Here is a 15,738-nt window from a genome sequence, read left to right as displayed (position 1 = left end):
CTTTTTTTCCCTCCATCTATGCGGAGAGAATGTCAAGAAACATTTTCTAATTAATTTATGTGTGATTATCAGGGAGAGTTTCTGGAAGGTCTCTACTTTCAATTTCTAAAAGGGTAGCAGTGGAGGAGATGGAGGAAAATAATGAATCGAGATTGAGCTCACACGCACATATATACACACAAGCGCACGCACACACACTCTGTCTCTCTCTGTATGTGGGGGGTGGAGATCAGGGGTAGTAATGGTGTCTTGATCAGATCTAACCATTCTCCCCTGTCTGTGACCCTCCAGTCCTACTGCTGCTGCCCTTGACCCTAATGAGGCTGCTCTCTGTTTTACAGTGCCCCCTGTTGGTACAGCCTCCTGGACACTATTAATGATGACATTCAGTGCTTGTCCTTTTTGTATTTTTCTATTTTACATAACCTTGGACTCCCAGCTGGCTGTGTTTTTAGAGTGATAAAGTATACTTGAAGCATAAACTCAGACAAGGGTGTTACTAGTCATGTATCTCAATCACAGGCTCTTATTGCAAGTAAACACATTCAACCACTGGGCTTTGAACTCAAAATGAAGTTTTGCATGTGAATGTCAGCATTCTTCATTTCTGTCTGTATTCCCAGGAGTATATTTTGTCAACACTGTCTTGCCACCCTGGCTTACAGTAATGTTCCCCATTTTGTTTTAAGTTATTTTATCTTATTTCACATATTTGGAATTTGCATGTTTGGCATCTGCTCTTTCCTAGGGTATGTATTTTGCTGATAAAAGTTCAGCAGTGCAGTTAAAAGAAATTAGTTGGGTAAACAGTCGTAAATGTCAATGATAAAGTTCTGTTGAAGCTCATCTGATTAGCGTGGCAATGCAGGTGTCTTATCTTTGCTGTGCAACAGAGGGTAAAATGGAAATGATTGCGTCCTGAGCATGAGATGCATATCCCAGAAATGTGTATATTTTCAACTGAACCGCTACTGGACCCGAAGGGACTCTGGGTCTGCTTGGATGATCATGGAAATGTTTCTTGTTAGAGTGTAGGTGGAAAACCACGCCTTTTCTCTACCCTGACTGGAGGAGTGGGCTTTCTCTCTCTCGTCTCTCTCTCCCGTGTCTCTCTCTCTCTCTCTTGTCTCTCTCCCGTCTGTCTCTCTCTGTCTCTCTCTGTCTCCGCGTCTCTCTGTGTCTGTCTCATACACACAGGCAGGTATTGATACTATTAATTCTAGTGGTCTCTCCAAGCCTGCAACGTAGGCCTCCTGTGGCGCTGCAGTGGATAGCAGCTGGCAAAAGTGCAATCACTGGAGAACAAACTGGATGAGCTCCGTTCGAGACTATCCTATCAACTGGAACTGAAAAACATTGTTTTTCAGAGTCGTGGCTGAACGAGGACATGGATAAACATCGTCAAGACGTTTTTAATGCAGGGAAACTAAAATCAGTTTTTTTACATTTCTACCAGCATGTCACCAGTGCAACTGGAGGTGGCAACTCTAGATCACCTTTATTCCACACACAGAAACACTAATACACAATACAAGTCTCTCCCTCGCCCTCTGTTTGGCAAATCAGACCATAACTCTATCCTGCTGATTCCTGCTTACATGCAATAACACAAACAGGAAGTACCAGTGACGCGCTCAATACGGAAATGATCCATTGAAGTGGGTGGTAAACTACAGGACTAGCACAGATTGGAATATGTTCCGGGACACATCTGATTGAGGAGTTTACCACATCAGTCACCGGCTTAATTAAGTGCATCAATGACGTCGTCCCCACAGTGACCGTATGTTTATACCCCAACCAGAGGTCATGGATTACAGGCAACATCTGCGCTGAGCTAAAGGCTAGTGCTGCTGCTTTCAAGGAGTGGGACACTAATCCGGACACTTATAAGAAATCCTGCTTCGACCTTCGAGCCATCAAACAGGCAAAGCGTCAATACAGGACTAAGACCGAATCCTACTACACCGGCTCTGATGTTCAAAGGTTGTGGCAGGGATTGCAAACTACCACGGATTACAAAGGGAAACCCAGCTGCGAGCTGCCCAGCGACATGAGCCTAACAGATGAGATAAATGCCTTCTATGCTCACTTCCCGATAAGAAACATAGAACCATGCATGAGAGCACCAGCTGTTACGATATGAGTAAGAGTTAACATTCACAAGGCCACGGGGCCAGGACATGCGTGTGTCTTCACTGAAATGTTCATCCTATCCCTAACCCTTCGTGGCTGCGCACAACTCCAACACCATCTTTAAGTTTGCTGACGGCCAGACGGTGATAGGATTGATCACCGACGACGATGAGCCAGCCTGTAAGGAGGAGGTCAGTGACCTGGCAATGTGGTGTCAGGAATACGGCCTCCATCAACGTCAGCAAGACCAAGAAACTGTTTGTGGACTACAGGAAACGGAGCGGCCAGCACGTCCCCATCCACATCTATGAGGGCTGTAGTGGAGCGGGTCGAGAACTTCAACTTCCTCAGTGTTCACATCACTAAGGAATTACATGGTCCAGACACACCCACACAGTTGTGAAGACGGCACAACAGCGCCTCTTCCCCCTCAGGAGGCTGAAATGATTTGGCATTCCTTTGTTCCTCAGTCTATTATCTATCGTATTGCCTGGTCACTTTATACCTACCTATACAGTAGCTACCTCCAATTACCTTGTACCCCTGTTCAGCGACTCTGTACTGGTACTCCCTGTATATAGATGGCCATGTTATTTTTACTCCTTATTGTTATTTGTTATTCACTGTGTATTTATTCCTCGTGTCACCATCTATTTTTATTTTATCTTTTTATTTTAATCTTTAACTCTGCATTGTTGGAAAAGGACCCGTAAGTAAGCATTTTACTGTTAGTCAACACCTGTTGTTTGCAAAGCATGTGACAAATAACATTTGATTTTGATTTACCGATAGGGGCTCATCTTCTTTCCTCAGTTGGGAGTTACAGGGCAGAGCAGAGAGGGAGTCCCCATGCTGAGTGAGTGGGGAAGAAAGCTCTGGGATTTGTCATTCAGCAGAGGTTAAACCCCACCTATTAGCGCGGGTTGTAGTACGGCCCTGATAAAGATTTCCTGTTGTACTGTGTCAAAAAAATCAATGGCTCCGCAGCGATGTGCTCATTTGATATCAACAATTGTTTTTTAAAATCAATTAGCCTTGATAGAGGAGACTATGGTGTTTGGGAATAGGGGAGCACCTGTTACTTAGGGTTGTGTAACTGCTTTTTGTTAGTCATTGAGATCCAATCAGGTGAGTCCCTGTGAGCATGCTCGACTCCCATTGGACGGTGCAGATGGTCATGCATTTTGTTTTGCATACGTGACATCCAACAGAACGCTAGGTTAGGTTGGCTGATGTAATGTTGGTCATTGTCGTTGAGTAATGCTGGTGATGTTGTCATTCATTGCTCAATAACTCAAAGTTCTTGTCCATTAGACCATGAATTGCTGTCCAAGAGTCCCATGAATTGTTGAGAATAACTAGATAAATGTACGCTATGTATGTATGTATTTGACCTGTACCAGGAAGTGCTACTGTATGTCTGTCTCAAAACATTGTTTGGGTAATCTAGTCTGAACTCCGGTCCCCCTACAGTACTATACCATAAACTACAGTCATAGGTAGTACGTTAACATGATATAATTTATAACCCATTTGGTGGTGTTGGGTTACTCATAGGGCCATGTAACGGCAGAACATCAATGTTCACTGCGCTCATGACAATTTGACAGACTTGTCGAACTACTTTCAGGTGTCTGTTAATAAGTATGTTTTTTTTCTCAGCTTAGATGTGATGTTTCCTTTGTTCCTCTTGAAGGGTTCAGAGAGGAAGGGAATTTGCGTGAGTCTGTCTGGATACGTGCCACAACAGGTCACAAACATACAAGGTCTCTATAAAATAAAACTGGTGATTGTTATGTGATTGTTGGTTACATCCAGGTCAATGATGTAGTTGAAATATTGTACATGTATATCACAAATGTATTTTTGTTACTAATTTATGACCTCATTGTTGCATTATTCACCCTCCTGTCCTTCCTCTCCGACCTACCCTACCTCTATCCCCATCTTTCTACTCATCGGGTAATTGCATTAGTCATTTCATTAATGATAGAGTGATTGTTTGTTTTATTGTCTGCTGTTGTAAACGGACAGGGCGCCCCAGTGGCTGGTGAAGCAGCCGTATTGATGAGGCTTTGTGTGGACACTGCCAGAGTGGAGCTATATTGATAAGGCTGGCCGCTCGGTCTATGTGGACTCTGTCGTGCAAGATCCCTATTGATAAGGCCTGTGTTTTTGAGGCCACTGGTCACGCAGCAGCGTAGATAATGTCTGTGGTCCAGGCCGGGGATATTGTTGAGGGCTGTGAGGGTATAGATATGGTGTAGAGGCGAGGAGAGGGGCCAGGGTATCAGGCGGAGTGGGCAAGTGGCAGGGCATTGAACAGGGCTGTGGGGGTGTAGAGCCTCTACAGAGGGGCCAGTATCAGGCCGAAAGGCGAGCGGCAGGGCATTGAACAGTATTGATAAGAGCCCCAGGTCATTATGGGGTTTTGTGGTGGGCGGTAGTGGTAATTAGCAGTGATTAGGACTGGAGGAGGCCCTGCGTAGAGTAGCGCCATGCTAACCTGCAGAGATTACAGATGTGCGGTGATTAAATGGGCCTCATGATCACTCCCTCCGCCTCAGTGGGAGGATGAAACTGATCTCTAATTTAAAGCCTGCCGGTTGGATGGTGTGCCCAGGCGGCTGGCCGTGGGCACCTCAGAGCTGGACCCTGCCATCCAGGAGGTGACGCCGCCTTCCTGTGTTACAGATGATAGAGAGGGAGAAGACCAATAAAATAACAGTAACGAGGTTATATACAGGGTGAACTGGTACAGCGTCAATGTGCGGGGGCACAGGTTAGTCGAGGTAATTAATATGTACATGTAGGAAGAGGTAAAGTGTCTATGCATATATAATAAACAGAGTAGCAGCAGCGTAAAAAGGTGTGGGGGTGGGGGGTCAATGCTAATAGTCCGAGTAGCCATTTGATTAGCTGTTCAGGAGTATAATGGCTTGGGGGTAGAAGTTGTTAAGAAGCCTTCTGGACCTAGACTTGGCCCTCCGGTACCGCTTGCCGTGCGGAGAGAACAGTCTATGACTAGGGTGGCTGGAGTCTTTGGCAAATTTTAGGGCCTTTTCCTGAAACCACCTGGTATAAAGGTCCTGGATAGCAGGAAGCTTGGCCCCAGTGATGTAGTGTCTTGCGGTCGGAGGCCGAGCAGTTGCCATACCAGGCGGTGATGCAACCAGTCAGGATGCTCTCGATGGTGCAGCTGTAGAACTTTTTGAATATCTGGCGACCCATGCCAAATCATTTCAGTCTCCTGAGGGGGAATAGCCGTTCTAAACACTGACTCTTAGTGTGCTCTCTTTGTATTTCCTCACAAAGGTAAAATCTCAGCAGACAATTTCACAATTAGGTTAATAGTGGTGGTCACGTTGATAAGGCATCATGTGACCGAGGCCAGCCAGGGACAGGGCCGCAGACTGGACATTGATGGAGTGTTGAGATTAGGGGGTTACAGTGTGATCTGACCAGGGGGTGATGGGAGATAGGCCAAGCCTGGACACTGGACTTCAGCCTCACTGATGTGGACAGAAGACTAACACGGACTAATAGCTAATAGAGACATGGGCATATTTCCTGTATAGTCTTCAACATTTTATGGGAATCAAATACATTTTAGCTTCAGAGATTTTCAATGGAGTTTGTTTAATTATGAGTTTGTTAGCCCAGTGCAGTTTCATACAGTAGCTTACAGTGTGTTCAAATATAGTGGTATGAGCTCCATTTATGACAACCAGAGTCAAACGGTGGTCACATTAACACAGTAACACACTCAAAAACACATTCACAAGCTTGATTCGTTCCCATCTCCTTCTCACTACTGCGTCTGAATTGTTTTCTTCCTTTCCTTCACTCCTCTCTCTCCCTGCCACCCCCTCTTTCTCCATCCCTCTCTCTCCCACTCTAGGCTTGTGGGAAAGCCATTTTATCAGCGTCTGTCTGTTGTTCTCTGGTGGGGATAGATACAGAGAAGATAGATGAGTGTTTTGACATGGAGAGTGTTAGACAAACACTCTTATCGCCTCGGCACTTTAGCCCGAGCCCCGAAAGTGAAGCTGAACCATGGGGGGGGGGGGGGGGGGGGGGGCGGGGCACAGTGCAACAGAATCAACATGGAGGGAGAGGGACAGGCGGACGCTGTGTGTGGAGCACCACTGGCTGGTACACAGCAGGTTTCCAATGGGACTGCACTGTAGAGCACTATTGCTATGGGGGCTGTGTCATATGACAACTTACTGTATGTACTGGACTCAGTGAATTTCTGCAAGTCTTTCTCAATCATCCCTTTGTGAGAGACGTGTGTTTTTGTTGAAGCCTTTGAGATCCAACTTGGTTGATCCTCTGTGTTGTTGTAAGGGGTGTCAGTTTGTTAGTGAAGTGTTCTCGTCCTCAATGGCCTGAGTCACCCCCTGTTCTAGTAGTCTAGTAACCCCCCCCCAGAAAAGTGGATAGTAGCAGTCTTACCAGCTTTTTTTTAAAGCTGATCTTAACTTCTTTTGTACATAATGTCTCCTATAAACTATACAAATAAATAATAGACTCGCACATTCCATATATCAACTCCCAGTAATTTATTGGGTGATTTACCCAATAGTGTGCGACTCTCTGTATTATTTATTTTTATAGTTTATATTCGTCGTTAGTCAGCACCTCCACACAAAAAAAAAAAATTCTGGGTGTGCGCCAGCTCACATAATGTCTCCGCCATAATTTCCTATGACTGAAAAACAGCTTCTGGACATCTTAACAGTGATCACTAACCTCGATTTGGAGGGAAATTTATATTTCAACGAATTGGCAGCTCTGGACATCCTGCTTACTCCGGACCAGGCCTTAAATACCCAGGTCTCGAAAGAGGCAGCGGCGGCAAAAGAGACTCAAGCAAGGGGGCATACTGACGCGACTACGTCGGTGAACCACCGTTGCCCTCTGTTGTATTGGAGTGCAGTCCCTGGAGAACAAACTGGATGAACTCTGTACGAGCTCCGTTCGAGACTATCCTAGCAACGGGACCTGCATAACCACTTGGTTCGGCAACCGCAAGGCACCCGACCGTAAGTCGCTATAGAGGGTGGCGAGAACAGCCAGTACATCACTGGGGCGGAACTCCCTGCTATCCAGGACCTCTATACCAGGCGGTGTCAGAGGAAGGCCCAAAGAATTTTCAGACTCCAGCCACCCAAGCCATAGAATGTTCTTTCTCCTATCGCACGGAAAGCGGTACAAGTGCACTAAGTCTAGAACCAACAAGACCCTGAAGAGCTTCTACCACCAAGCCATAAGACCTCTAAACAAGCCTGCTAAATAGCTAATCAAATGGTAACCTGGGCTACCTGCATTGACCCTTTTTTGCACTAACTCTCTTGCACTGACTCCATGCACACACACTGGACTCTACCGACACACTCACACATATTTACACTGACACCCCAACACACACACACAGTACATACGCCCACACACGCGTACACATGCACACTGACAACACACACTTTCACACTCATCACATACGCTGCTGCTACTGTTTTATCTATCCTGTTACATAGTCTCTTTACCCCTACCTACAGTATATGTACATAGCTACCTCCATTACCCATCGACTCGGTACTGGTACTCCCTGTATATAGCCATGATATTTGTACTCGTTATTGTTATTCGTTATTCACTGTGCATTTATTCCTCGTGTCACTAATGACATTTTTGTTAGATGTTTTATCTTTTTTAACTCTGCATTGTTGAAGGACCTGTAAGTAAGCATTTCACTGTTAGTCTATACCGGTTGTTTACAAAAAGCCTTGACTCCCATGTCTGTTCGTCAGTTATCTCCAGGGCTCTGGCCATTACATGAATTAGATCATTGTAGTTGTGTTTTGTTTGAGACCGTATTTTTACCTGGATTTTGTTTGGCTGTGTATCTTGTTTGCTTGTGGGACCTTAGTGACTTAATATCTCTCTCCTCCCTTTCTCTTCTCTCCCTTTCTATCTGTAGATGATCTGGAGCTGAGTGATGATGCTGCTTACCCCAAGGTCCTGGCCTGCAGGGACCTCACCACCGACACATTATGGGGGCCATACGCTGGGATCGTCCAAACAGAAGATGCGGGAGATGACCAGGAGTCAGAGGTGAAGGTTCGAAGTGCATGGAGGGAGATGTTAGAGGTCAAGTAGCGGGTTGGGTTCTGTCAATGGGACAGGATAATAAAAAAATTACTTATCACCCATTAATCTGTCAGTGGTGGGAAATGGAAATATCTTTGTGTGCGCACGCTCCTATTACCCCATGGCCAATCGCTATATACATTTCCTTGGGAAATGTTAGAGACAGGATGTTCCTCTCGCTGGAGTTGTCTCTTATTCATCATGTGCTGAAAGTCCATCTAATCATGTGATTCTGAGCTGGAAGAGTTTTCCTGGCACTGACCAGATACAGATACCAGAACATTGCACACTCTCATACACAAAAACACACACACATACACACACACTTTCTCTGGACTGGATCAAATACTTTTTAAAGATTTGTAATCCATGCTCTATTTAAGCAATAAGGCTTGAGGGGGTGTGGTATATGGCCTTCGGAAAGTATTCAGACCCCTTGACTTTTTCCACATTTTGTTATGTTACAGCCTTATTCTAAAATTGGTTAAATTGTTTTTTCCCCTCATCAATCTACACACAATACCACATCCATGATGACAGGCTTTTAGAAATGTTTGCTAATTTATATAAAAACATTTTTTTAAATAATACATTTACATAAGTATTCAGACCCTTTACTCAATACTTTGTTGAAGCACTTTTGGAAGCGATTTCAGCATTGAGTCTTCTTGGGTATGACCCTACAAGCTTGGCACATCTATATTTGGGGAGTTTATCCCATTCTTCTCTGGATGGGGAGCGTCGCTGCACAGCTATTTTCAGGTCTCTCTAGAGATGTTCGATCGATTCAACTCCATGCTCAGTACTGTCTCGGAGCTCTATGGACAATTCCTTTGACCACATGGCTTGGTTTTTGCTCTGACATGCACTGTCAACTGTGGGACCTTATATAGACAGGTGTGTGCCTTTCCAAATCATGTCCAATCAATTGAATTTACCACAGGTGGACTCTAATCAAGTTGTAGAAACATCTCAAGGATGATCAATGGAAACAGGATGCACCTGAGCTCAATTTCGCATCTCATAGCAAAGGGTCTGAATACTTAAGTAAATAAGGCTTTTTTGTCAATTTTTTTTTTCAAACATTTCTAAAAACCAGTTTTTACTTTGTCATTATGGCATATTGTGTGTAGATTGCTGAGGGGAAAAAAATCTGTAATACAGTTTAGAATAAGGCTTTAACGTTACAAAATGTGGAAAAAGTCAAAGGGTCTGAATACTTTCCGAAGGCACTATACCACGGCTAAGGGCTGTTCTTATGCACGACGCAACACGGAGATCCTGGATACAGCCATTAGCCATGGTATATTGGCCATATAACACAACCCCCCAAGGTGCCTTACTGCTATTATAAACTGGTTGCCAACGGAATTAGAACAGTAAAAAGTAATTTTTTGTCATACCCGTGGTATACGGTCTGATATACTTTACCACAGCTTTCAACCAATCAGCATTCAGCCAATCTGCATTCAGGGCTCAAACCACCCAGTTTATAATCCAAAATGTGTAGCGGCCCTTTGCGATGTTGTTATTAAATGACGGTATACGCCGTATGTATTCCCCAAAGGGTTAATAAATATATGAAGACATTATATTTGAATGACCATGAATGTTTCTCTGAGAGACTGCTCCTCTAATTTGTCTCATGCTGATGCATCCATGAGCTTGACTGACTCACTGGTCCTGCAGCCTTTCCTCTCCCAGCTGCAGCCCAGCAAACCCAGACCAGCCCACCCCTCTCCTCTACCCTCTGCTCCCCAGACGTCCGCCTGTATTTTATCTCTGCGTGGCGCCATCCTCCTGGACAACAAATCCCAATGATTGATTTCTGGTTGATAGGCTCTCATTTCTAAGATTTAGTTTATTATCAGAATTTGTGAGTCCACACACCCATCACCCACCTTTCGTTTCCTCCCTTCCGCTGCTCATCTCCTTTTCTCACTCTTCCCTGTCTATCATGTTCAAGAAGACTACGTCTCAATGTAGTTTTTAGAAGATTTTCGGCGTTGACCATCTCTTTTGAATTCTCACCTCTCGAACCTCACCCTCTCCATCTCTCTCTGTCTCTCTCTCTCTCCCTCTGCTATCTGCGGGCTGAAAGAGTGAAGACTGACCCTCAGTCAGGAGGAGATAGTGGATTTAATCTCACATTCCTCCTGTGTCTCCCACTGTCACTCCGCATCCTCCTCCCACAGTTCCCCGCCCGCCAGGCCGCCAGCCCAGGGGTCAACAGGGGTCAGGGTTACCCTCAATAGAGTAGATCCACCGCTACGCAGCCCTTCATCTCTATCTCTGCTTAGTTAAGATTGCTTTCTGCTGCGTTTTCTCCCACTATAAAGAGACCAATTATTATTAATAAACTACTGGTGCTTACAATGGATGTGCAACTCATTTGGCTTTGCATGATTGTTGCCATCGTGTACTGTGTAAAGATTCAACATTGACAGCCTAAACAATTCCAAATAACCAATTTACACAGCTAACTTTTGTTTATTTTGCTGTGATTGAGTTCCACTTATTACCAACCTTTCTGCTTGATTGGCCTCAGTAGGGAATATTATGTGTAGGGGATTGGACAAAGGGTTACCTGATTCAGCTACAAGATTATGTTTTTATAACAGAAAAGAGACATTCAGTGTTGGTTTCATGGCAGTATGCCATGTGCTGTCCTGTTAGTGTGACCTCCTCTCTGTCCCTTTCCACCTCAGACCTGTCCCAGTGGTGGTGTCATGCAGCCTGCAGTTGCGTCTGGAGCCCTGGGGTTCTGCCCCTCATCACATCACATGGTGACTTGCCACCACCCGCCTGGCCTCGCCTCGCCTGGCAGACCTGCAGATCCATGCCAAACCTGCCTGCTGTGCTCTGCCTTCTCTGAGCAAATGTGCTTCTTATTTGATCTTGCCAGATAAGCTATCAGTTTAATACGGGCCTACCCTGTAACACAACAAGACAAGCGTTCACTTTGAACACCCACACACACTGCACACTAGTGCACTCTCACACAACAAACATAGATCCTAGCTAATATAAGACCTGTTCTCTTTTGATCTGATATACAGGTAACTGCCAAAATAAAGGAAACACCAACATAAAGTGTCTTAATAGGGCGTTAGGCCACCACGGGTCAGAACAGATTCAATGCACCTTGGCATAGAACCTACAAGTGTCTGGAACTCTATTGGAGGTATTGACACCATTCTTCTACGAGAAATGTGTGTTCGCTCGGGCATATGTTTGTTGCTTTGTGTGGGTGGGGATCATGAGCGGCAGTCAGTTCTAAGGAAACGGGGTGGATAGTGAGTTGATATCCATGACAGGTCTCTCTTAAAGAGATCTCGCTCATTAGATTATCAATGTCACTGGGCTGTGTGTGTGTCATATGGAAATCCTGTAATTTGCATCTCTTGAGAAAGAGGCATTAAAATCTATTTAAATATATTCTGTCTGATATGGATGTTGGACTTTGGTACACAGTGTAATAATGTTTACTGATGAGCTGATCAGGTTGCCTTAGATTGCTGGGAGTTTGTCGTTCAGTGAACATGTCCTCGTCTCATGGCAACTGAGGTGTGTATTTTCTGATTGGATCAGACTCATCTGATATAGTTCCCCTCGTTTTGATTGCATCACAAATTGATCAAATGATGATTATATTTCTCGGTCAAAAGAGTCTTAAGATTAGTAGGTTACACCTGATATGTAGTGATGATTTGGTGGTATCAAACAAGTTAGAATAACTTCATAATGACAATGCTTCAACAAGGAAAAGAGCATTATGCTTTATAATTTGACCTTAGTTTGAGTGATACTCCTCCAAACCATCTTCTGCCGAGCACACACCACTGCAGAAGCAACTCAACTTACGCATCACTTTTGTTCCCTCTCTTCACCCTCCTGTCTTTCGCGGAAACGAAGCCTAGAGGCATGATCCTAGAAGGAGCGGAGTGTGGAGTTCAAAGCGTTATCACGTGCGGAACGTCTTTTCATCATGTTTTAGAAACAAGCGTTAGCACTAATCCCCCAATAATCTCTCCAGGAGAACTCAAATGATAAGGCCCGCCACCCACGGCTTGCAAACACACTTTTGGGGAGTCTCTCCCCCTCACTGCTCTGTCGTTCCCTACGAAGGACGAGTGAAGGTGAGAACCTTGTCACTCTCTCTCATTCTCTATCTAGCAGTGTTTGTTTACCTCCTGGTAAATCTCTCCAGTTGATCTGAATTTATCAACAGAGACGGTCTTTGGCAGCCTTCTGCACCCTGCCCTCTCAAATTAGATCTTAATTTAAACAGTCGCTCCAGAAGACCCCAAGTCTGTAATTTAGCACTTGTCACCCTCTTGATCGCTCCTGAATGTCTATGATAATAAAGTGCACTAAACTAGCTTAATCTTGATGGCAGATATGTTGAGAGCACGTCCATGTATACGTTCATTGGCAACAAGGACCTGAGGTTGTGCTACAGAGCTTAGAGCTCACAGGAGGACAGAGGCCTACATTCTTCATCAGACACTTCCACTATGGCATCTCACCCTCTTCCTGCCCCTGCCAGACACTGAGAAGATGTTGACTAGCGAAAGGGAATGGACCAAGTAGGTGGACTATGGTAGGGGCAAGTAGAGAGGCAAAAGGGAGAAAAATAGAAATGATAGGAAAGAGCAATGGCAAAAGCCAGCAAAAGGATGAAGGTAGTGCCAGAGAGGAAGGGAGATGGAATGGAAAGAGGTGGGAATGGAGAGATGGGAGTTGATGGGGAGGGGGTGCTTATTCTCATCACTCAGTCCCTGTGACTGGGCTGGTATCTGCAGCTCGCTGTCATCTGCACTGGCTTCTGCGGGGCGGAGAGTAAAGGAGAGAGGGAAAACCTATCTCCGAGGCTCATCTCCGGCAGTTCTGGAGCCCGCTTTCCAAGAGTGCCTCATTTTCAAATCTCTTATCTTGCCTGTTTTAAGTATCGCAGTTTTATATTTTTACATGTCATTTGCATGCAGCTCATCAAACCTGGATTATTTTTTCTTGGAGGCACACTACATGACCAAAAGTATGTGGACACTTGCTCGTTGAACATCTCATTTCAAAATCATGGGCATTAATATGGAGTTGGTCCCCCTTTGCTGCTATAACAGCCTCTACTCTTCTGGGAAGGCTTTCCACTAGATGTTGTAACATTGCTGTGGGGACTTGCTTCCATTAAGCCACGAGCATTAGTGAGGCCAGGCACTGATGTTGGGCAATTAGGCCTAGCTCACAGTCGGCATTCCAATTAATCCCAAAGGTGTTCAATGGGGTTGAGGTCAGGGCTCTGTGCAGGCCAGTCAAGTTCTTCCACACTGATCTCGACAAACCATTTCTGTCTGAACCTCGGTTTGTGCACGGGGGGGCATTGTCATGCTGAAACAAGAAAAGGGCCTTCCCGAAACTGTTGCCAGAAAGTTGGAGGCACATAATTGTTTAGAATGTCATTTGTACAGTGTATTCTGAAAATATTCAGACCCCTTTATTTTTTCCACATCAATCTACACACAATACCCCATAATGACAAAGCAAACAGGTTTTTAGAAATGTTTGCACATTTAGAAAACATGTACTGAAACTATAACATTTACATAAGTATTCAGACCCTTTACTCAGTACTTTGTTGAAGCACCTTTGGCATAGATTACAGCCTCGAATCTTCTTGGATATGACACTACAAACTTGGCACAGCTGTATTTGGGGAGTTTCTCACATTCCTCTCTGCAGATCCTCTCAAGCTCTTTTTCAGGTCTCTCTAGATATGTTTGATCGAGTTCAAGTCTGGGCGATGGCTGGGCCACTCAATGACATTCAGAGACTTGTTCCGAAGCCTCTCCTGCCTTGTCTTGGCTGTGTGCTTAGGGTTGTTGTCCTGTTGGAAGGTGAACCTTCACCCCAGTCTGAGATCCTTAGCGCTCAGGGATTTTTCATCAAGGATCTCTCTGTACTTTGCTCCGTTCATCTTTCCCTCGATCCTGACCAGTCTCCCAGTCCCCGCCGCTGAAAAATATCCCCACAGCATGATGCTGCCACCACCATGCTTCACCGTAGGGATGGTGCCAGATTTCCTCCAGACCTGACACTTGGCATTCAGGCCAAATAGTTCAATCTTGGTTTCATCAGACCAGATATTCATGTTTTTCATGGTCTGAGTGTCTTTAGGTGACTTTTGGCCAACTCCAAGCGGGCATTCATGTGCCTTTTACTGAGGAGTGGCTTCCATCTGGCCTGATTGGTGGAGTGCTGCGGAGATGGTTGTCCTTCTGGAAGGTTCTCCCATTTCCACAGAGGAACTCTGGAGCTCTGTCAGAGTGACCATGGGGTTCTTGGTCACCTCCCTGTCCAAGGCCCATTTCCCCGATTGCTCAGTTTGGCCGGGCCGAGTCTTGGTGGTTCCAAACTTCTTCCATTTAAGAATGATGGAGGCCACTGTGTTCTTGGGGACCTTCAATGCTGCAGACATTTTTTGTTCCCCTTCCCCAGATCTGTGCCTCGACACAATCCTGTCTTGGAGCTATACGGACAATTCCTTCGACCTCATGGCTTGGTTTTTGCTCTGACATGCATTGTCAACTGTTGGACCTTGTATAGACAGGTGTGTGCCTTTCCAAATCATGTCTAATCAATTGATGCACCTTAGCTCAATTTCGAATCTCATCGCAAAGGGTCTGAATACTTATCTAAATGAGTTATTTCTGTTTTTATTTTCAATAAATGTGCAAAAAAAAATGAAAAACCTGCTTTCGCTTTGTCGTTATGGGGTATTGTGTAGATTGAGGATTTTTAAAAATGTAATCAATTTCAGAATAAGGCTGTAACGTAACAAAATGTGGAAAAAGTCAAGGGGTCTTAATACTTCCTGAATGCGCTGTATGCTGTAGCATTATGATTTCCCTTCACTGGAACTAAGGGGCCTAGCCCGAACCATGAAAAACAGTCCCAGGCCATTATTCCTCCTCCACCAAACTTTGCAGTTGGCACTATGCATTCGGCAGGTAGCGTTCTCCTAACATCCACCAAACCCAGATTTGTCTGTTGGACTGCCAGTTGGTGAAGAGTGATTCATCACTCCAGAGAGCGCGTTTCCACTGATCGAGAGTCCAATGGCGGCGAGCTTTACACCACTCCAGCCGACGCTTGGCATTGCGCATGGTGATCTTAGGCTTGTGTGCGGCTGCTTGGCCATGGAAACAGTTATTGTGTTGACGTTGCTTCCAGAGGAAGTTTGGAACTCGGTAGTGAGTGTTGCAACTGAAGACAGGCGATTTTTACGAGCTTCAGGACTCGGCAGTCCCGTTCTGTGAGCGTGTGTGGCCTACCACTTCACATCTGATCCTAGACGTTTCCACTTCACAATAAAAGCACTCACAGTTGACTGGGACAGCTCTAGCAGGGCAGAAACTTGATGAACTGACTTGTTGGATAGGTGGCGTCCTA

General features: G+C 45.1%; 1 protein-coding gene across 2 annotated transcripts in view; it reads left to right on the top strand.

Moving 5' to 3' along the window:
* The window catches only part of LOC139530054 (zinc finger protein ZFPM1-like), an 84,322-nt gene that overhangs the window by 53,925 nt on the left and 14,659 nt on the right, over positions 1-15,738 (top strand). The window contains exons 4-5 of one of the 2 annotated variants that reach the window (XM_071326103.1): positions 8,120-8,253; positions 10,998-11,075. In XM_071326103.1, coding sequence (XP_071182204.1) covers positions 8,120-8,253; positions 10,998-11,075 — 212 coding nt within the window. The remainder of the gene's footprint in view (positions 1-8,119; positions 8,254-10,997; positions 11,076-15,738) is intronic. The other variant, XM_071326104.1, reaches the window with a different exon arrangement.

The sequence above is a fragment of the Salvelinus alpinus genome, chromosome 9 (genome assembly GCF_045679555.1).
Source record: "Salvelinus alpinus chromosome 9, SLU_Salpinus.1, whole genome shotgun sequence".
Lineage (NCBI taxonomy): Eukaryota > Metazoa > Chordata > Actinopteri > Salmoniformes > Salmonidae > Salvelinus > Salvelinus alpinus.
The sequence above is the reverse complement of the archived record's forward strand: the minus strand, read 5'-3'. Positions and strand labels throughout refer to the sequence as shown.